This window comes from Spea bombifrons, chromosome 5 (genome assembly GCF_027358695.1).
Source record: "Spea bombifrons isolate aSpeBom1 chromosome 5, aSpeBom1.2.pri, whole genome shotgun sequence".
NCBI lineage: Eukaryota > Metazoa > Chordata > Amphibia > Anura > Pelobatidae > Spea > Spea bombifrons.
In genome coordinates, this window is record NC_071091.1 from 62551377 (window position 1) to 62572734 (window position 21358).

At 39.5% G+C, this 21358-nt stretch overlaps 2 protein-coding genes across 3 annotated transcripts in view; one reads left to right on the forward strand and one right to left on the reverse strand.

Annotated features, from left to right (window-relative positions):
- Positions 1–4931, forward strand: part of RREB1 (ras responsive element binding protein 1) — a 44260-nt gene extending 39329 nt beyond the window's left edge. The window contains exons 12-13 of the mRNA XM_053466270.1: positions 1860–2600; positions 3312–4931. Coding sequence (XP_053322245.1) covers positions 1860–2600; positions 3312–3793 — 1223 coding nt within the window. The 3' untranslated portion in view covers positions 3794–4931. The remainder of the gene's footprint in view (positions 1–1859; positions 2601–3311) is intronic.
- Positions 4932–14198: 9267 nt separating this feature from the next.
- On the reverse strand, positions 14199–20705 carry SSR1 (signal sequence receptor subunit 1). 2 transcript variants are annotated; one of them, XM_053466384.1, is made up of 9 exons: positions 20502–20705; positions 19368–19480; positions 18055–18148; positions 17641–17903; positions 17333–17409; positions 16902–16980; positions 16532–16625; positions 16222–16236; positions 14199–15141 (listed from the first exon to the last, which is right to left on the reverse strand). In XM_053466384.1, exons 1-9 carry the CDS (start codon positions 20572–20574, stop codon positions 15074–15076), a joined length of 876 nt encoding a protein of 291 aa, XP_053322359.1. In that variant the 5' UTR covers positions 20575–20705; the 3' UTR covers positions 14199–15073. The 2 variants fall into 2 exon arrangements, with proteins under 2 accessions (XP_053322359.1, XP_053322360.1); XM_053466385.1 differs by lacking the exon at positions 16222–16236.
- Positions 20706–21358: the final 653 nt, after the last annotated feature.

Sequence of the window (21358 nt, forward strand, 5' to 3'; positions counted from 1 at the left end):
TCTTTGGCATGGAAGGGCAAATGTTTGTCCTTCCTCGTTGTGCTTTGCATCATTATCTATCCCTGCTATCAAATGATCCTACTTTTCCCCATTGTTCTTGGCAAAAGAAAAAAAAGCAATTAACCGTTTAAATACCTCAAGAGAAGTTGGTCTCTTTCTGCACCAGCGCGGTTTAATGATTTGCTGTCTTAGGAGTAAGACATGCATTGATTGCACATAGAGCAGGAGGCCTCTTAGATGTCCACTGATTTTTATCTGTCTTTTTGACATAATTTTATTACAATTTTTTCTTTAATTGAAGATTCACTGACAGCAAATGTCTGTATTTTTCTGCGCTCTCTTGTGCAGATGACAAGTTGGATCAGTGATCCCCTTATTAAATATGCAAACTTGCAGAGATAATATTTTATGCATTTCAATTTTTTTAACTTTTTCCATGATGTGCCTGAGCCTATAGTAGAACATAAATGACTTGCATGGCGTCCCATGCAACTACTACTTACAGCTCTACAATCATCATAGATTGATTAGGGGCACACTGGCTGTGACTCATGGGAGTTCTACGGTCACTCATGAGTCACTAAGGTATTATATGTGAATAATAGGAAAACACATACAAATACTACTTTATAGATCATTGGTGAGACCTCATTTAGAATACAGAGAAGAGCCTCTACATGTCCTTACTAACAAAAGATACGAGGCGATGTATAGAAGCCTTGGAATGTACGCAAGATTGAAGGGAGATGGTGGACATGACCGAAAAATTCACATGTTAAGGGGTTAAATAAAGTCCAAAGGGAAGCGTTTTTTTAAATAGAAATAGTTTTTCCCCTAACTAGGGGGCCTAAGTTAAATGAGAGGATTGAAATCTCAGATTCTACAGAAAGGGGGTAGTAGATACTGGGAACAGAACATTACCAGGAAAGACTAAGGGATCATTACATTGATAGCTTTGAGGAAAGAAGAGAAAGGGGAGATGTGACAGAAACATTAACGTACTTAAATAATTTAAAAGTATTAGAACAAGAGGCCATAGTCCTAAAGCTGGAGGTTCAGAGGTTAACTTTTATCGTAGGATTGTTTTACTTCAGCGAGAGGATGTTAGATGAATGGAACAACCTCCCATTAAAAGTGGTAAAGGCTAATACAGTGAGGGAATTTAAACATGCATGAGATAGACATAAAGCTATCCTGATTCCAAGAAAAGCTGAAGTCTGATGGGATAAATGTTTATCTGCTGTCATGTTCTATGTTAAGTGTATATAAACCCTTGTTTGGTACATGTTCTTGCAGCCGCCCTGCCCCAGTTGTCCACAAGGGGGCAGAAAGAATCCTAACTTGTGGAAGGGGTTCAGTCTGGCTCCTGGTGCTTCAGTTGCAGTTTCTGAGCTCAGTGCTTTGTATTGCAAGCACAGTATGTTTAGTTGGTTTCATAAAACACTTTCATGCATTTATTATATTCACAAACTTATCTTTTAAGAGGACAGTCTCTTTCAGTCAGATGGTGTAATATTGTAGACTATATTGTACTAGGTTGCTTTACTTATTATCATTATTATCTTTTATTTATATAGCGCCAACAATTTACATAGAGCTTAATACAATACATATATTCAAGGGGTATGACAAGACGAGAATTGACCGACTAATACAAACAGATACGTTAGGTGGAGAGAGCCCTGCTTGCAAGCTTACAGTCTTGAGTTTCTTATTTTATTTGTTTACATCCTCGTGCAGCAGCTAAATTAATCTCAAGAAATGTTTAAGAAAAATATGACATTCCCTTAAGTCTCTTATTCAGATGAGTTTAGTTTTTAATAATGTGATCACTAATGGCTTCTGGTGTTTCATTACAGACAGCCAATCTGATGCTGATGCAGAGATGTCTGCTACTGAGGGTGACGCGTTAGACCTGACTTCTGGGGACAGGGATAAGGCTGAGGCCGCTCCACCCTCAGAACCCGAATGTGGATCCAAGAACGATCAAAAGGAAAGACCATCGCTAGACAATAAGGAGGAAGCCAAAGAAGACTCAAGTGAATACAAAGAACACTTGGAAGATGATACTGTGAGCAACAAGAGCCTTGATCTAAATTTCGCCAGCAAACTAATTGACTTTAAATTGTCTGCTAGCGATCAGACTGCTGGGAGCAGTAGCAATTCCTGTGATGTTTGTGGGAAAAGTTTCAAGTTCGCTGCCACACTGGGAAGGCACAAGAAGGCCCATACCTGCGAAGATAAAGGAGATGAAAAGAGTAGTGAAGATGAAGGCAAAGGTCTGCCTGATTCTCCCTGTGATCTATCTCAGCACGGTGCAGAAGGTGGGGACATGGAGGAAGAGCCAGTGGACTTGAAGGTGACTAGATCTCCTACCGAGAGCGAACATTCAGGAAATCGGAAGGTGGATGGTGAGGCAGGTTCTGCAGAAGACAGTATAGAGAAGATGGCCTTGGAAAAAAGTGATGATGACCAGGATTCCAAAGCTAACGAAACAAAGGTGTCTTCTAAAGCGGACAAAAGGAAAAAAATATGCACCGTTTGCAGTAAGCGCTTCTGGTCTTTGCAGGATTTGACGAGGCATATGAGATCCCATACTGGTAAGTGAAATGGGTGTGTGCGAATAAACACACTTATCTTAGGGCAGCTCCCTCCATGATAACAACTTAATGTTTTGTAATTTCAGAATTTCCAAAGTGTAGAACCAAGAAATTGTGTTGTTAGTATTGATTTATATTCACAGTTGCAGGTTTTTGATGAATTCCACAGCATAATGCTGATTTGTAGCGTGACCTACACATTTGCCAACATACAGTTTGAATCTGAATAGCATTTCACACTAGTAAGTTACTTAGGTGCATCCTGTAAGGTTATTAGGATAACTGAGTGTTTACTTGTGCTTAAGCACACCTGTGTGCTCATAAATCCCAGGAGTATCCATTCACACTCAGTGACACTTATAGTATTTAATTAAGCTTATAAAATACATGTGACTACAAGTACGTGACTATACCTTTTTGTGTGCTAATGCAAACCTTAATTTGTGTTGTTTAAGCTGTGCATTTCTCTGAATATCGATGGCAAGATGCAGATGTTGACCCCAATATTAATCCTCCTGTTTTTGTGCAACTATGTTTGGATTTTTTTAATTACTTTTATTCGAAGAGGGAGGCTCAGTGATCTAGCTGATTAGAGAAAAAAAAGTATGTCTCGCTAAAGTATCTCTGCCTGTGCTAACAATGTGATCTGTAGACATGTGGAAGTCGTTTAAGCTTTTTCAATTTACCGTTTTTCTCCCCTTTTTTTCCTAGGTGAAAGGCCTTATAAATGCCAGACCTGCGAACGCACTTTCACTCTGAAACACAGTCTGGTGCGACATCAAAGAATCCACCAGAAAGTTAAAGATCTGAAGAGCCAGGGGAAGGAAAGTGACAAGGAAGACAGACAACTAAGGTGCGAGGAAGAGAGTGATGCCGAGTCCATGCAAAGCAGTACACATCACACATCAGAAAATGAATGTGATCCACTACCCAGCCTGAACCAATCAGTAACCAGAAGCAGAAAAAACCAGGCAGTGAACGTGACTGGCGAGGAATCATCTCAAAAAAGTGAAACTAGTTCAGGGAGGAGCACCCCAAAACAAGTTCCAGGGTTAGATAGCATTAAAGATCCTGAAAGCTGTAAAATCTCTGATCGGAAAAGTCTCTTGGGTCTCTCGGAGTCTGAAGATCCAGCAATAAATCACATTCTTATTGCAGCGGAAGGTGCCCTTGCCCTAATGGGTGCTAAGTGAGCCAGAGGTTTGTGGAACTGACCACACGTTCTTCACCCCAAAGTAAAATGCCGATTTCTGTCTGATCTACCTTTTTTAAGAAGTTCCTCCAGCTACGGAAGAGTATGGCAGGCCATATCAAGTGCCATAAGCTTTCATTTGAATGCAAAAAAAACTTTATACTGGTTTTGAGTGCCTTACTACTTTATGTCTTTGGTATCATAGACTTTTTTTTTTTTTTTTTTTTAAAGAAATGTTTTTGATGATAAAATGACTTTAAAACTTATTCAAACAGAACTTTTTTTCCAGTTAAGCGTTGAAATGACCGTGTCTGTGTGTAAATGCTTGCTCCTGCACATCGCCTTCTTTTCAGAAGTGGACATGTGATTGTAGGGAAGCCATACAGTAATACAGCTAATAACTGGAAGAAAACAGATTTGTGAATGGACAGTCGGGGCATACCTTATACAAGAGCACAGCTTGTGTTTCCCCTCTGACCTCCTAGTTTTAGGGTTTGTTTTACCTTTTTTGTCTTTCTCCTGAAAACATGAACTGTAATGAGTATTTCGGATATGTGGATGAAAGAAATTGGCATTTGCCGTGATCCAGGAAAAAAAAAATTCAAAATAGCTTTTGAACTTCAAAACTTGATTCCACTTACAAAGGTTCCTGAATGGTGTCATTGATCAGTCTTTGTTCTACCTCGGAATTAATACACAGAGGATTCAGAGGATGGATTCTGTCAAAACCATGGAAATGACTGCGCCCTGCCTATCTCTCAATTCTGTTTGCTTGAATACAACATCTTACTAGTTTCTGCATTTTGCAGAACTGTTTGGGCAATATTTGCCTTCAAAATTTACCAAGTAACCTTTGTGGATCCTGGTATTAATATATATATGTATATGTATAATATATAAACTTTTTTTTTTTTTTGCTTTTCAAATCCTAGCCTTCAGCAGTTCTCTTGCATTGCACCATTCCTACAGTACTGTAATCAACCCTGTTTTCAATTTCTATATATATAAAAAAAAAGACTTGCACATAATAGGCTGACATCAGCCTGGCTTGTGTCCAGCTGTGGAGGGAGGATGATGGTTTCGCCTAAATTTTATACCTGTGAAAAGTGTGGCCGTTAGTCGGACTGTGAAAGCAAAAAGGGTTCTGTCTTCCTGGTGATGAAAACCATGCCTCCCTTCACCTCGCTGGCACCTTGCATTTCAGCGAGAACATACTACTGGTAAAATTCGTAGCTTGTAAAAGGACTGCTCCTGAGGTATTTGGGTTGGCGCTTGAAGATATGTGTACATATGTGGATATGTGGAGTATGTATGTGTGTATGTATAATATAATGTACACACTTAGATACACATACATGTATGGATTGTTTGTAATTTCAGATGTATTCTGCTGTAGCAGTGCAATTTGCCTTTTTGATCTCTAGGCTTCTAGGCAAGTGATGGTGGGAGATAATTATCTGTAATTAAAATTGATGTTGTATTTGTGTATGTATTATTGTGTGTGCATTCATATAACGTGCACACACGTGCATATATACACACATACACTTGCTGTTACTCACTGTCCTGTAATGCCGTACAATCACATACTCCCACTTTCCTGACTCTATTACCGACTGTGGAATATTGCGTTGAATATTTTCTAGCATGGTGTGTGGATCCTTTTTTAATTTAACCCCATCTTTGTGTTAATCATTTTAGAAACTGATTTGGCTCAAGTGAACCAGGCCATTCATTTTTTTGTTTTGTTTTTTTTTCTACAACTGCACCAGAGTTGCGCACAAATTCTGGCGCCTGGCAACGCAATTAGAAATCATTCTGATGGGGAAACTCAAAGAAAAACATCGGGCGTCTCCACACTTTTTTTTTTGAATATTCTGGTTAATTCCAAGATCAAACCTATAGCTTTTGAACGGCATATCCCATCACCTCTCCACCATACACTCCCATATAGCCCTTATGGTAAAGCAATGCTTGACAATCAAATGAGAAGGCCAGGACGGCACTGTTGCAGCTATATGCCTTTTGTGATTAAAGCTCAGGGTGACTGGGCTGTAAGTATTGAGTAGCACAAAATGGCTAGTTCAGGTGAACAAAAATCAATCTGAACCAATGATTTTTTTTTTTTTTTTTTTTTACAAAGTGTTCTTATTAATTAAAATTAATTCAGAGGCATCCTTGGATTTTTTAGATTTTTTTTAAATACCCCTTGAATCCCTGTTGCACATTTTTCCTTTGAACTGATATATTAATGAAATGAAGCCCAGCAGAGCAGCGGGACATCAGCTAGCAATAATCATTACTGAGTGAAAGCTTTATTTAAGTGTATTTGTATCCTGATAGATAAGGTTTGTCATTTTTTTTATATATAAGCATATACATAAAGAAGATTGACTAAGAGGTGTCGCTGTTCCCACTGTCCCTTTCTGATATTAAACTGTGAATTGTATACCATGTTTAAACTCTGGGTGAATCTTAGATTGATAGCTTGCATGTTTCAACTGTTTTTTGTTTTTTTTTTTGTCTTTTTTTTTTTTAATTACCTTTTTCCTCTCAGGGCTTTTTGCAAAACAAATCTTATGAATTATTTTATTTGTCACATTTTTTGCATTGCAAATTAACTTCTATATATATATATATACTTAGAACTATTAAATCACTACAATAAGCACTTGACTGTAAATGCAATATAGCCCCCTTCTTGCAGGTGGCTGTCTTATTATAGCCAGGGCTACACAACAGTCAGATTTCTAAATTCACAATGATCTTTTTATTATTATTAGAACTTTCCACCTTCACTTTATGAGTCTGTACAAATGACATAACCCAAGGTGATTTTTCAGGCCATTTATGAAACAGGAATCTATAGTTTTAAAAACAAATCCTTATTTTTTTTTGTAAAGGGAACGATAAGAGTGCTGCTATGCGTTATGTACTAGTCTGCCACATGAACAGAGGATCACGTTTTGTTTGGTACCTGAACTCCTCTTTCTTATTCATCTGTACAGTACTTCCAAACTCAAAATGAAAGCTGTTCTATATCAATCTAAGCAATAAAATTGTTATATTTAAAATGAAAATAAACACTGGAGTTGATTCTTTTTTTTTTAATTGTCTTTTTTGTATTTTTCTTTGGATTTAAACTGGGATGAATCTGCAAAGGCATAGATATATTTGGGAGACTGTGTCAGGTTTATCCTGCAAGAAGTCCTTGAAGAACTTTAAAGAACTGCCACTGATTCAATTATGAATTGTGAAAGATAATAAAGCCCTTTGGTGACCTAAAACTGCAAAAACCCACTTTAGATAATGGACCCCATTTTTTGTCATCCTGGAATAAGGTGGTAAAAAAAGTCTTCTCCATTGAATTAGTATTGAAAGATATCTTAAGAAATGATGTATAAACTTGCTACTAAATAGTTTTTCCTGTTTTAGACTCTGTATGCATTACAAAGCCATACCACCATATCAATGATGTTACAGACTTTGCCTATATCTGTTCTTCTATTGACTTGTCTCTTTGGTGCCCTGCGGCAAGTAGAGCACACACGCTTACACACAGACTAACGCATACTAACATGCAAACTAACTCTTAACAACCACGCAGGCTAACATTATACATCTACACAAAAAAACTCACTCCGGGGAGCATGCTTTAGTAGGTCCTAAACAGAAGAATTCACACATTAGTAGTTTTGTAAGGGTCAGTGTCTGAAAGAAAAAAGACTAATAAGATGCATGTCACTGTAATCTAAGGTAGCGATATGTTAATTTGGGAAGGAAGGCATGGTGAGGGTGCCAAATACACCGCTGTGGAAAAGTATTTGCTTCTTTCCAGATTTCTTCTATTTTCACTTATTTGTCAGATTTAAATGATTAAACACAAAATGATAATTTCTTTTATTGAACGTAAAGTGTTTAAATCTATATCACCCATGTGAAAAATGAATTGCCCCCTGAATCTAATGGCTCGTTTACAAAAACTGGCAATTACATCGCTGTGGGGAAATGTTTGGCCCACTTTTCTTGGCAAAATTGTTTTAATTCACTCATATTGGAGGGTTTTTGGACATGAACTGCCATTTCAGAGTCATGCTACAGCATCTCAATCTCAAGTCAGGGCTTTGACTAGGCCACTCCACAACCTTCATTTTGTTTCTTTTGAGCCATTCAGAGATGGACTTGTTTGTGTGCCTGAGTCTCTGTCCCCCTGCATATCCCAACTGCGTTTGAGCTTAAGGTCACAAACTGATGGCCGGACATTCTCCTTCAGTATTTTCCGTCAGTGAGCAGGATTCTTGATTCCATCAATTATGGCAAGTTCCTAAAGCCCAGACCATCACACTATTACCACCGTGTTGTTGGTATGTTCCTATTGTGGAATGCTGCGTTAGCTTTACGTCAGATGTAACGGACCACATCCGGCACTGCCGGTATTTAAAGCACCCTGCCGGTATATTAAAAATACCGGCAATGCAATAGCCGGTATTTTTTGCAGGGCAGACTGGCAGGGTGATTGGCATGAGGGGGAGCACCCATTAGATCACCCTCCCTCCTGCCGCTCTGTCTTTGATGACACTTCCCCCAGTGCTCTGGAGTCTGGCTGCATCCGCAGACCGCCCGGCCTGTGCAAGCTCGCTGCCTGTGGACTCGGAGGAAAAAGGCCTTATGTCCCTACTCCTGTCTGCACTGATAAAAGTAAACTAAGGAAGGTGCATGTTATGTTTCTGTGACAGGAAATATTTGGGGGGGTAGGTGCACATTATGTTTCTGTGACAGGAAATATTGGGGGGAGGTAGGTGCACATTGTTTCTGTGACAGGAAATATTGGGGAGGTAGGTGCACATTATGTTTCTGTGACAGGAAATATTGGGGGGAGGTAGGTGCACATTATGTTTCTGTGACAGGAAATATTGGGGGGAGGTAGGTGCACATTATGTTTCTGTGACAGGAAATATTGGGGGAGGTAGGTGCACATTATGTTTCTGTGACAGGAAATATTTTTTGGGGGGTGAAGGTAGGTGCACATTATGTTTCTGTGACAGGAAATATTGGGGGGTAGGTGCACATTATGTTTCTGTGACAGGAAATATTGGGGGGAGGTAGGTGCACATTATGTTTCTGTGACAGGAAATATTGGGGGGAGGTAGGTGCACATTATGTTTCTGTGACAGGAAATATTGGGGGGAGGTAGGTGCACATTATGTTTCTGTGACAGGAAATATTGGGGGGGTAGGTGCACATTATGTTTCTGTGACAGGAAATATTTGGGGGGTAGGTGCACATTATGTTTCTGTGACAGGAAATATTGGGGGGAGGTAGGTGCACATTATGTTTCTGTGACAGGAAATATTGGGGGGAGGTAGGTGCACATTATGTTTCTGTGACAGGAAATATTGGGGGGTAGGTGCACATTATGTTTCTGTGACAGGAAATATTGGGGGGGTAGGTGCACATTATGTTTCTGTGACAGGAAATATTTGGGGGGTAGGTGCACATTATGTTTCTGTGACAGGAAATATTGGGGGGAGGTAGGTGCACATTGTTTCTGCGACAGGAAATATTTGGGGGGTAGGTGCACGTTATGTTTCTGTGACAGGAAATATTGCGGGGAGGTAGGTGCACATTGTTTCTGTGACAGGAAATATTTGGGGGGTAGGTGCACATTATGTTTCTGTGACAGGAAAGATTGGGGGGGTAGGTGCACATTATGTTTCTGTGACAGGCAATATTTGTTTATTATATGTCACGCATATATAATTAATTATGCCAAATAGCATGGCCGGTATTTTTTTGCAAGAAAGGTGGCAACCCTATGTTTACCCCATATGTGCCCTAAACCTGGGCAACACCAGTTCAAAGGGAACTGACATCCATATATTTGCTGATTAACTTCTCCTGAATATCCCTCTTTCTCTAAATGCTTTACCTATTTATAACTAGATATCAACAGGACTGAAAGTAATATAAATGTTCGAGTATCGATCAGCTTCTTTCTAACCACACTCCCAATCAAATAGCCACAATGACACAATGGGAGGTACGCTTGTTATAACTATCAACGTGTAGTTGTTGTATACAGTGTATCTCCTTTATTTGCTGCTTTTTCACTTAACTAACAGAACTTAACACCTAAAATGATAATGATAATGTGTTGATAAATTGATCCTCAACAGAAAATTATTTCTGTAATTGCCAAATTAGCATGTTCCTCCTCCATTAATTGGAAAAATATTACGACGATTGAATCGAAAAAATTTGTTTTAATATTTCAGAAGAATAATTCACAGACAACAATTATGAGATTGATGGAGCTTTATTATATACTTTGTAGTGTATATCTGCATTAGACACGCATTGGTAACTGCATAATATGCACTTATCTCTGAAGAAAGGACCATGATTGAAATATAACTTCAAAAAAAATAACAGCTGAACTGGCAGTTATTTTTCATTCTTCAATATTAGACCCTGCTGCCAATATATATATTATATATATATATATATATATATATATATATATATATTAGACTCTACTGCCAAGTGCCAATATATATATATATATATATATATATATATATATATATATATATATATATATATATATAGGCAAGCATTTCCTTGGGCCCCTAGCATACAATCACTTCCATTACTCCCTGTAATTTAGGTATAGATCAAATATCTAGGTGTAAACATGTAAACGGCACTTGCATGTATAGATAAACCGAATAAGACATACAAACCCTATATTTACAGGTATACATAAATAATGTATGGCATAGCAGATATAGATCAGCAGAATAACACACAAACCCAGCTTTGCATGTATAGATAAATTGAAATTCACATGTGAACTCAGCACTGAACGTATAGATCAAATAAACAGAATCAGACATACAAATCCTGTTTTTGCAGGTATACAATAATAATGTATGGAAACATAGCATAGCAGGTATAGATCAACACAGAAACCCATTATTGCAGGTATAGATCAACTGAAAATCACATTGTAACCTCAGCAATGAAGATATTGATCAAATAAACAACACATGGAAACAGCACTGCAAGTATTGATCAACTAAATAAGATATACAAATCCTGTATTTGCAGGTATACAAAAATGATGTATGGAAAGATAGTATAGGAGATAAAGATCAATAGAATAACACAAAAATCAACTGGAATTCACAAAAAACTCATCATTAAAGGTATGGATAAAAAACACCTAAATTACAGGCATAGATCACATATTGCGCACCCCAAAGGCCAGCCTTGGCATTCACACTGCCCACATAGAGCCTGAGCAGCACCCAAATTACACACATAGGACTTGCCATCTTTGTTCCCAAACAGCCCACCCTGTGTCATATTTGTCCCATAAACACCCTGCTTGTGGCATCTTTGCCTTTCCACAAATCAGTTATACATCTATGATACACACAGACATTTATACACTCACTCACTAAGTCACACTTTCATTCACACAATGATTTATTCTCTCACACATTCACGCAAATAATTTACACATACTAATTAATGCATTTTTACAAATCATTCAAGCAATTCATCCACACATTAATTTATTTATTCACTCACTCATTCACACTGTGACGATTGGATGAGGAGGACCCCGGATGGCGGAGTGAGCCAGGCAAACAGGAACCAGGAGTAGCCAGGAGAGCTGGAACCAAGAATCTGGTCTGGTAACCAGTAAAGCGGGAAGCCGAATCAAATCCAGAAGAGTAGTCAAACAAGCCGAGTCAATACCAAACGATCAGAGAACAGGAGCCAAATCAGTAAACAGGAGCGAAGTCAGCAAGCCGGGTCACACAAATAAATAGTCGCAATAACTCGCACAGGAAAACAGCAGAATACACCAACCAAGGGTGACCCAGAAGAGGAAGTCCAGGTTTAAACAGGGAAAGGTGGAGGCATGTCCTGCATTAAGAGGTCACCCGAGGTTATAATAACACGTTACAGATGTAACATGTAATATTATGTTTTGACCACATTGTGGCGCTGTGCTACCTGTTTGAAGATGCCAACCGGGTATTAATTCTCTTACTCATTCACACAATACACACAATTAATACTCTCACTCATTCAAAAAATTAAAACACACATTAATTCATACCCTCATTCATTCACACTTTAATTCATTCTCTCACTCATTATCTCAATATTCTTACTACCCCTTTCTCTATCTATCCCCTCTTTTCTCATTATCTACCCCCTTCTCACTATCTACCCCCTCCCCCTTCTCCCTAGCTATCCCTCCCTTCTTACTATCTACCCCCTCTCCCCAGCTATCCCTCCCTTCTCACTATCTACCCCCTCCCCCCCCCCACTTTGTTGTTCACTTACCTTGCTGAAGCCCTGCTGTGGGAGCGTGCTGTCTCTGTCTCGCTGCTCTGCCACGATGCGTGCGGCATCATTTCTGAGCGCCGGGATATGAAGTCATATTCTGGCGCTACAATATATCAAAATAAAAAAGCAGAGACTCAGCACTCAAATAGTAAGGTGAGTTAATTTCACACAGGCAACGTTCCGACACAGAGATTTTTTTCAAGCCTTTCTCCTTATTCATGAGCGACCGCTTGGCGCCCCTCTCTCTCCTCCACGTCAATCAGTGCTCCCTCGCAGATGCACAAAAAAAGGACGGCGTTTCAATTGGAGGAAGCACATCATGATGTGGGGGGGGCATGGCTGAATTGACATCCTTTTAAATAAGTCAGTGTTCATGCTGTTTTTGAAGTAAAAAAAATGATAGATAATATATCGCCACCATGATTTTTTGTTACTGATAATGAATCAAATTCATATGGTATGGAAACTGATGATCACAGCTACAACCATGAGAGCTTTCATGTTAAAAGCACCACAAAATAGTAAATCTGGAAGCACTAATACCGGCCCTCATGGAAACCTTGATTTGTCATTATTCAAAGATGCACTTAATTGAGTCCCCTGCATCAGGGTTCAGGGATCTGAAACATGATGTATTAGCAGTATAGGCACTTAATAGGTGGCTTTTCCTAAATGTGCAGGAAGTATCAAATAATTGGATGTATGGGAAAAATCATTTTCCATGATTTACACTTGTGTATTCTAACAATACCACACACATATGGATGTTTAATGTAGTGGCAAAGATTTCCTATTTCTGTAAACTTTATAAAATTGTATAAGATATATTTTTTAAATACAAAAAAGCGCTGCATGTGCGATTTTAGCACAAGACGTTGCTGTTCAGTGTGTGACCACAGGGTGGTGCCCTTCACTATTATAGGTAAAGAATAATAATTACGCCAAGCGGATGTTCATGTAATAATTATGCATTGATAAAATGTGTTCTAAAATGCCTCATTCAATGAATAGCAACAATATCACACAGGTAAGCAAAGTTAATTGCCTAATAAATGATCAGGAGCTGCAAGTCTGGGCAAAAATGTTACAGTGCTTTCTGATGGGTTACTGGTTTAGAACAAGCAAACACCATCTTCTCTTCATCAGGAGGGGTTAGCCTACATTGTATCTGTTTATAGTATTAAAAGGTGGTAACTTTTATTGGGCCAACATACAGCTTTTAGGACAACACCTTCAGCGGTCCCAGAAGCTTACATTACTTTGTATCTTTTCTGGGGTTGGACTGATAAAAGGCAACTTCCACGAACAACTTCTATTGAGCAAATACAGCAATATCCATTTTTCTTAGACATGTATTTATATACATACATCCATATACAAAGGCAAAGTTCTCTTTTGACCCAATTTTATACATATTCTCTTAAAACTATGTATGCAATTATGTCCTTGCAGACATTTCCTGTATTCCACCAAACCCCTTCTCTTTCAAGGGAGCATTGAAGTAACTTCAACAAAATCACTGATCCATTAACCCCTGAATTAACAGAGCTGTTGAACACCATCTGTACTTTATTGTTGTCTTTGTGATATCACCAGTGTCTGCCTAAATAAAAAGTGATCCAGAGATCTCTCTCCTTTGTGCCACCTAGAATGGCAAGGAAAATTATTATTTTGTTTGAGAGGAACATAGTAGTGCACTCAGAATCTGGCCCTAGACTGTTCCAGTCACACATGCAAATAAGGACACATTTATTGGCATTCTGCTTCTTAAAACGATTGTCAGAGTGTATTCCGTACAGCTGTCTTCCGATATGCCTGGACACGATGACATTTACAGAAGTTATATCATTTCAGCTGCAAAGCAGAGCTTGGCTACCCTCAACTCGTTTCCAGATTTTGCTCCCCCCCCCAATTTGTGTGCCCTGCTCCCTTTTAGATAATATGGATTTCTCACTCTAGGCAATCAGGAGATAACTGCATGGTTAGGTGTGCACAAGATTACACATTACCACTAAGTGAAAACACAAGATGTAGGAAAGCGTCTTTTTTCACCTTTATTTAAGAATGTGATGTTTTGTACACCTGTAGGCAGATTTAACGTCAATTTATCATTTCAGAAAAGTAAGCTCCTCGCTTATTGTACACGGATACCCAACCCATCAGACATTTTACCCCCTATTTTAATGTTCGTAGCCCACAAATGTTGTGAAAAGAAAAACAAAAAACTCTGCACATATATCACACCACCCTATATTCATTGCCCACCCTCGCCAAAAAATAAAACAGCATTGCAAACTTCTATTAGAAGTCAGGACAAATATACATTGAATCCTGTATAGTTGCATTTTTTTTTTAACCAAAGGCTGCCTTAGTACTACCAAGGTCTGCAAGAAAACAAAAACAAGCAACATCTTTGCACTGTGGCATTAAAAAGCAGCAGAGTAGATCCACAGAACATGATTTCCACCCGTCGCCATGACTTGAACTACATGAATTCAGACATTACTAGACATCCATGGCTCAGCGCTCAGTCATGCCAACATGAAGATATACCCAGCAGTGCTTTCATTGAAACAGAAAGGCATGTATAAAGTGGATTAAACCGTCAGAGTGGTGAAGCAAAAGGCAACGTACATACAGAAACAGCTTCAGGTATCAGCATCCACGATCCAGACTGTGGAATGTGCATTGCAATCTGCGGAAGATGGTCTATGCTTGTTCAAATGTCAAAAAAATACTTATGTATAAAAACAAAGTTTCCCTTAGGAAAATATATATTTAATTTGCAGTCTGAGTGGGTAATAGGGATCAATTCCCTTTTAATGCTGCTAGTATGAATTTCAAGAGGTTCCCATCTTGGGCATTAGGAGGGTAGGGTTAGAGGACAGGATAAATGGCAGAGTGCAAAGTCTGTTTATTCATCAGATCCTGCTGATCTTTTCTGGGCTCGCTTGCGGGGAGATCTTCTTGGTGAAGCTTTGTCTAAACGGGGAGAAAAATGAAAAAATGAATCAGATCTGCAAACAAAAACATGCATTACACACGCACACACAGACATAACACATACACACCAGTTAGTTGCTACCCTTACAATTAAAAACTCTGGGTTTAATGTATAAAAAGCCATTCTGGTAGCTGAAAATGTAATCAACAGGAATGATCCACTGGAGCTATACTTCAATAAAGCAGTGGGTGATCTGTATGCGTATCTGGATGTGGGGCACATTAAACCAGGACTGGGCAAAACCTAGCGTCAGGGAACTACAACAGCAGACAGTTCCTTATATATCTGCTGTGCATTTTTAAGTCAGACAGGGTCATACTTGTCACAAACATTAGTCAATGCAGATTTTACCAATGCTGCCACTGAAAATAGCCACACACATGACTGCATTCAGTACATTACACTGGCTTAAGCCTGAATGGTTGTGTTATTGATTGCGATACACACAATTGTAATTTACTAGTCCACTCCACCAATGCCTACATGAAGCTCATGGCTCTCATAGCGTAGTCTACACAGGCGAGCCCAACAAAGAAGCTGCACACCAAGTGTAAAAACAGAGAAGTATACCAAGAGATACTAAAGGTTCAAGATCAGCCAAGTACATATTTGATTTCCACAGCGCTGTATAACAGGTCCCATAGAGTTAAGATCATTTAACAATTTAAACCCCATAAAAAAATAAAATTAATGAGCTGTTTGTAGAACAGCTATGAACCAAACATAATATCACAGTACGGGTGGGAGACAGTCTGGAAAATTGTCTAGAACACTGGGAAGGGTTGAGAGATATATAGAACCTGAAGTAAGTGCCAAGTAGCCATGGCACTGCTACAGCCAACTAGATAAAGAACCTTCAATAGCCTATTTTGTTTAATATCTTCTGTAAGACATTCATAAAGATCCCCAGTTCGAAAGTCAAGGCATCAGAAAGCATAATGCATGCAACATCTCTCAGTAACCACAGGGTTGTAGATGTATGTAATAAATGACAAGAGTAGTAAGTTCATCTGTGATGAGCAAACCATGCATTCAAGAGGAAAGTTAAGTTGCCTCACCTCGTCTACTTTGCACTGAAGCCGCAAAATGTAAGCAGATAAAAAGAAAAAGACAGCAAGAAAAGATTAGGGGTGAAAATTAACACAAAAAAAGAAGGCTGGAGGGACAGCAAAAGCAAATAGCATTAAACCACACATCAGAAATGTAGTTTGACAAGACAGGAATACATCTATATTTGGACATTTTTCATTTAAAGCAAAATAAGAACACCAATGAATGTGGGTGTAGGGTCATGTTACACGATTTAGCTTGCCAATTCTATATTGAGATGCCAAAATTACAGCAACATATTACAAACTGGATACATACTAATCTGGCTGAGAGTCTCCGCAGGGATCCAGCTCATGTCCACATCATTTTGATTAGATGTTCCCATTTCAACTTTTTGTGCAGGTCTCTTTCGCTGCAGAAAAAAAAATGAATAAAACACAAGCAGAAGATGGCTGACTGCCTAGTTAAAGGCTTAAATCAATGTCTATTTGTGAGACTAAAGTGATCTTCTGGAATGCACACAGTTAAAACACAATTAGATGGGTCGAACAAATCCACTAACAATATCCATTATTCTAAAGCTTAACATTTTACCATAGGAAAGACTCCATTGGAGCAAAAAATTAATGGGTAATTAATCTGCTGCCCTCCAAGATCATACTCAAACTTCAAAAAAAGTGCTGCATACCTTTCTTGTTTCCAGTAGCTGATGCAACCCAACGATCACAAGTAAGCCGAGTCCGCCAAGGAAGAGGTACATGAAAATTCTACAAATGGGGAAAAATACAAACAAAAAGGCTTTGAGATCAACGGAAACTATGTAAAAAAACACATTGTTTATCCCAAGGATAGATGGTAGATGAATGCAACAACCTCCCATCAGAAGTGGCAGAGGCTAACATAGTAAGCGAACGTAAACATGAATGGGGTAGGCATAAAACCATCCTGAATCTAAGACAAGATAAAGGAATGATTAAGACTCGAGTCTCACGTCAGTAAAAATGAGCAGGAGGCTTTTTATCTGCCATCAAATTGTATGTATGTCGTGCTACATTTAAACAGTGTATTCATAAGTGATATATACAAGAAAGGAGACTATTAAGGTGCTACACAACTTACGTTTCACCATCCAGACCATCTTCCTTTTCAATGATTGTAACGGTCTGATTAAACACAGCATCTTGGAAAGAATTCCCCTACACAGACCAAAAAAGGATGGCACTTCAATTAACATTAATAAAGCAAGTTTATGTTTATCTACAAGTTCATGCTATCCCCCTCAATGAAAAATAATTTACAGAGGAAACCGACTACGTTTTCAACAATGATATCAACATTAAGTGCCAAAAAACAACAACTCAACAGTAACCAAATACATACGGGAACATGTGTGCTTACAGAGCACTAGAAATAAATGCACATCTTACGTTTACATCTTTATAGTTCAAATTGATAACCAGACCAAAGGGACGGCCTCCCATAGGTTCAGCAGGGATGAAAGAATATTCAAATGTGGCCTGTCTCTGAGGAGGGACGATGGTGTTTAATGGGAGAGCGGTGAAATTCTGGATGTAGAATTGGTAGTCTTGAGGGTAGCGGAAAGAGGCATCCAAGGATTCAACAACAAAGTCTTCTGTACCCTTGTTAGTAAAGCCCACCAAAAACTTTACAATGTCGTTAGCTGGGAAATCTGGAGAGAAACACAAAATTAAAGTTTATGAAGAAACAGATGTGATTTAACTATGTTTAGAGAGCAGGCTAAAAAACTGGGGGCTAATACCATGGATATATTACAGCTTTACTGCACAATGAATACTTTAATCACACAGGAAATAACTTACCTTCTCCTTTAACAAACAGAATGGTGGTATCAGCATTGGGGGAGGCTTTGGGCTCGCCCGAACTCAAGTCCTCTTCCTCCTCTTTTTCTTCTGTCTGAAAAAAGAAAACAAAAAAACATTAGAAAAAGTACTAATGCAGGAGGACTTTATCTCCCATACCCCTCAGCCAGCCCCTTAGCAGCCCTCCAGATGCTGCAGGACTACATCTCCCATAATGCTCTTTCAGCTAAGCGGCTGGCTGAGGAGTACAGGAGATATAGTCCTGCAGCATCTGGAGGGCCACAGGTTGGACATCCCTGTACTAATGGATAACCTTTAAGAGGATAGTAACAGTAGCTTTATACCAAGTGTTTGCTCAATCACCTTTTATTATTTAAAGGGATTGTTAGCGTGTCAAACATTGGATTTAGGGTCCCTGCTTCAAAAGAAAAATTACATTAACCAATCTCTTAACCTTTGCTGTATTTGTCACTTAATGGCTCTGTTACACATACAAAAGACTTTCAGGTGGACCTTGGCAAATGTATCGTTATTCTTGTTTTGCAAAAGATGTAGCGGGAGAGTCCAGCGATTTGATGCATATTGTACCTCTAGTCGTTAACGTTTTGTGATGCCCCTTTTGCAAATGCGTAAGGGGGGATTCCGCAGAATCCGTGCTATTTTCCAAACAGGTTGAACACATCTCTCTCTCTGAGCGTGTGCAGTGCTTACTGTCACTGAGCTCCAGTGCTTGCCTTTGCAGACTGCTGTGCACAGAAGGTGATCCCAATGATTTCAATGTGAGAGCTTTCACGATAATTGCCTGCTTCAAATATCAGAACAAGGAGAAGGCCAGCTGCAGTGCTTTAACTTCTACCTAAGGTAAGGGCTTTCATATGCACTCTCTTTCAGGACAGTTAGATATCCTGTCACAAAATTACTCTAGACAGGGGATCGTGGATTATGTTTATAAATGCAAAAGCTAAACCAATTCTGGTGCATATTGCAATATTTAGAACATTGAGGTTTTTATTGTGACTGTTAGCCTTTTCCAATAACTATGCAGCTATATTGCTTATGGTTTTTCTTTCCTCTTTACTTGCATACATATGAACAGTAGAGGTGATGAGAAAACAAATACTATGTGCTTTGGGGTGTACATACCAGATCTCAGAGATATTATGGTCTTATTCACGTCAATGACAGACGAGAGACTTGTGACATGCATCATAAACACATGTTCCTCAAAATCTGTCATTTACAATGACATAAGACTTCAAATTCAAACATATCTCTCTACCTTGACACTTCACAGAGTTCCAAGAACTATTTACCAGATCTGTAGATTCATCTTCTTCCACTTCAGCCTCATCGTCATCATCCTCAACTACCGAATCATCGATTGCCTCTTCATCCTCTGTTGCATCCTGTGCAGCAACCAGGGGACCTAAATAATAATACACAAGGTGGAAAGAATGTCTGTCACACTTTATGTTGAAGGCACTATGTCCCAAGTAACATGAGTTCACAGGGATGAAATGCCGGAGGATTACTTCTGGTACACAAAGTGCCACTTCAAATGCATCCAAGAAAACATCTTAAATTGTTGGCTTAACTATCAAGTTTGTTTTAGTGTTTGCAAAACAGCCCAAACAATACATAAAAGATACTTATCTGATGCTTAAGCGTGACTGTACGAAATCTACACCTATGAATAGGCTTGCGCCATACTTTTACGTATCCTCAAGTTATCATTAATTTTCTATTCTTCCTCACTATAACAGAGCTATGGAAAAGGGCTGACGCTATAAAGAAAACAAACAGGATAAAGTTTTTCCAGGTACAATATAAAAAAAAAAAACTTAGAATAAAACAAGCTTTATTTATAAGGCGAGTCATCATATAGAATTAAAAGGACTGGGGTTTTTTTTGTGTGTCACCTATTGAATATAAACCAAGCGAAGCAGCCCCAGCACAGTAAGCTCTGTAACTGCGCTCCAGTTTTTTCGTATTCTTCTATAATAATATGTCGCTAGCCCCCGTGCATGAATAAGACGTATACGTGTGCAGGTTTTATACATTCACCATATGCAGGGCAGTGTGAGGAGGAGCCAGGGAATGAATGAGCAGAGGGCGCAGAGTGACACGTCAGCCAGAAGCCTGACATACACAGAGCGTATACACACCAACACATATGGGACAGATACACACACAATTACCAACATGCAACACCAGCGTTAACAACCCAGAAACACACCACGAAACGCAAATGGTATTAGGCCGATATTACGCGGTTCAATGCGTGCCTCACAGCACACTCCGCAGGCCAGTCACTCGCGGTCAAGTGAGCGGTATATATTTCCACACACAAAGCTGCAAGCAGACAATATAGACGGACACACAAAAACACCGAACCGCTCAGGCACTGAGAGCCGAGCTCATGTCGCCCGGCCTTCCCGCGCACTCACCTCTCGCATTGCCAATGAGCGTGACCGGGAAAGCCAAGAGGACGAGCAGCAATAGATTGCGGAGCGGAATCATCCTGGGAGACCGGTGTGTGCCTGAGCCTGTCGAGTCCGAAAGAAATTGAAGGAGGGGTGGAGGGGACCCTTTCACCGCCTCTCGTACTCCTATCTAGGCCCCTTAGTCAATGACGACGTGATACGTATGCTCCAGGAATAGGAGGGCATGGGAGGAGCTTTGGGCGGGGACAGAGAGTAAGGCTGACGGACACCAGAGGAAGCCAGCGGCTTGCTTCCGGTCTAGGGGGGAAGCGGACGTGGCTGTTCTAAGCGGCTTGTAAGGGAGAGTCCAAGATCGGGGAGGCGGTGCCTGTGAGTGAAGGAAATGCGAGTCTGCGCTAGTCCTGACTGGTCGCTCGTAGGAGGATGCCACAACACCGTAACTTTCTACGCTACGTCACTTTTCAGAGGAAGACTGCGTAAAGCCAGTGAAAAGCCAGATCGGGGTTCATTTTATATTCTTAAATGTTATTACTTTTTCCAGGAGATTATGTATACGAATAATAAGCATACGTGTACTTTGACCCCCCCCCCCCCAAGAGATAAACATAACAACTCTTTAGTAGGCTATACTGGGAATCTGGCACAACAACGTCCACATACTTTGTCTTTTAAACCCCCCACTTCTGTGGTCATTATGAAGGGTCAACTTTGGCAGGTTCCTCCATCAAGTAGGTCTGACTGAGCTGGCTTTGAATAACACATAATTTAAGCAAACTCCTGACTACAAGGAAGCTGCTACTCACTCGTTTCACCACTCCTTTTGTTTCAATAACCCATATTATTCCTTTCGATTGTACGCT

What these genes read in the sequence shown, in the direction of transcription:
- SSR1 (XM_053466384.1), bottom strand. Translation starts at nt 20,574, where the DNA reads ATGATTCCGCTCCGCAATCTATTGCTGCTCGTCCTCTTGGCTTTCCCG. An exon ending in GCTCATTGGCAATGCGAGAG is followed by an intron (nt 19,481 to 20,501) that starts GTGAGTGCGCGG and finishes ATTATTATTTAG; the next exon opens with GTCCCCTGGTTGCTGCACAG. An exon ending in TCTGTTTGTTAAAGGAGAAG is followed by an intron (nt 17,904 to 18,054) that starts GTAAGTTATTTC and finishes GTTTCTCTCCAG; the next exon opens with ATTTCCCAGCTAACGACATT.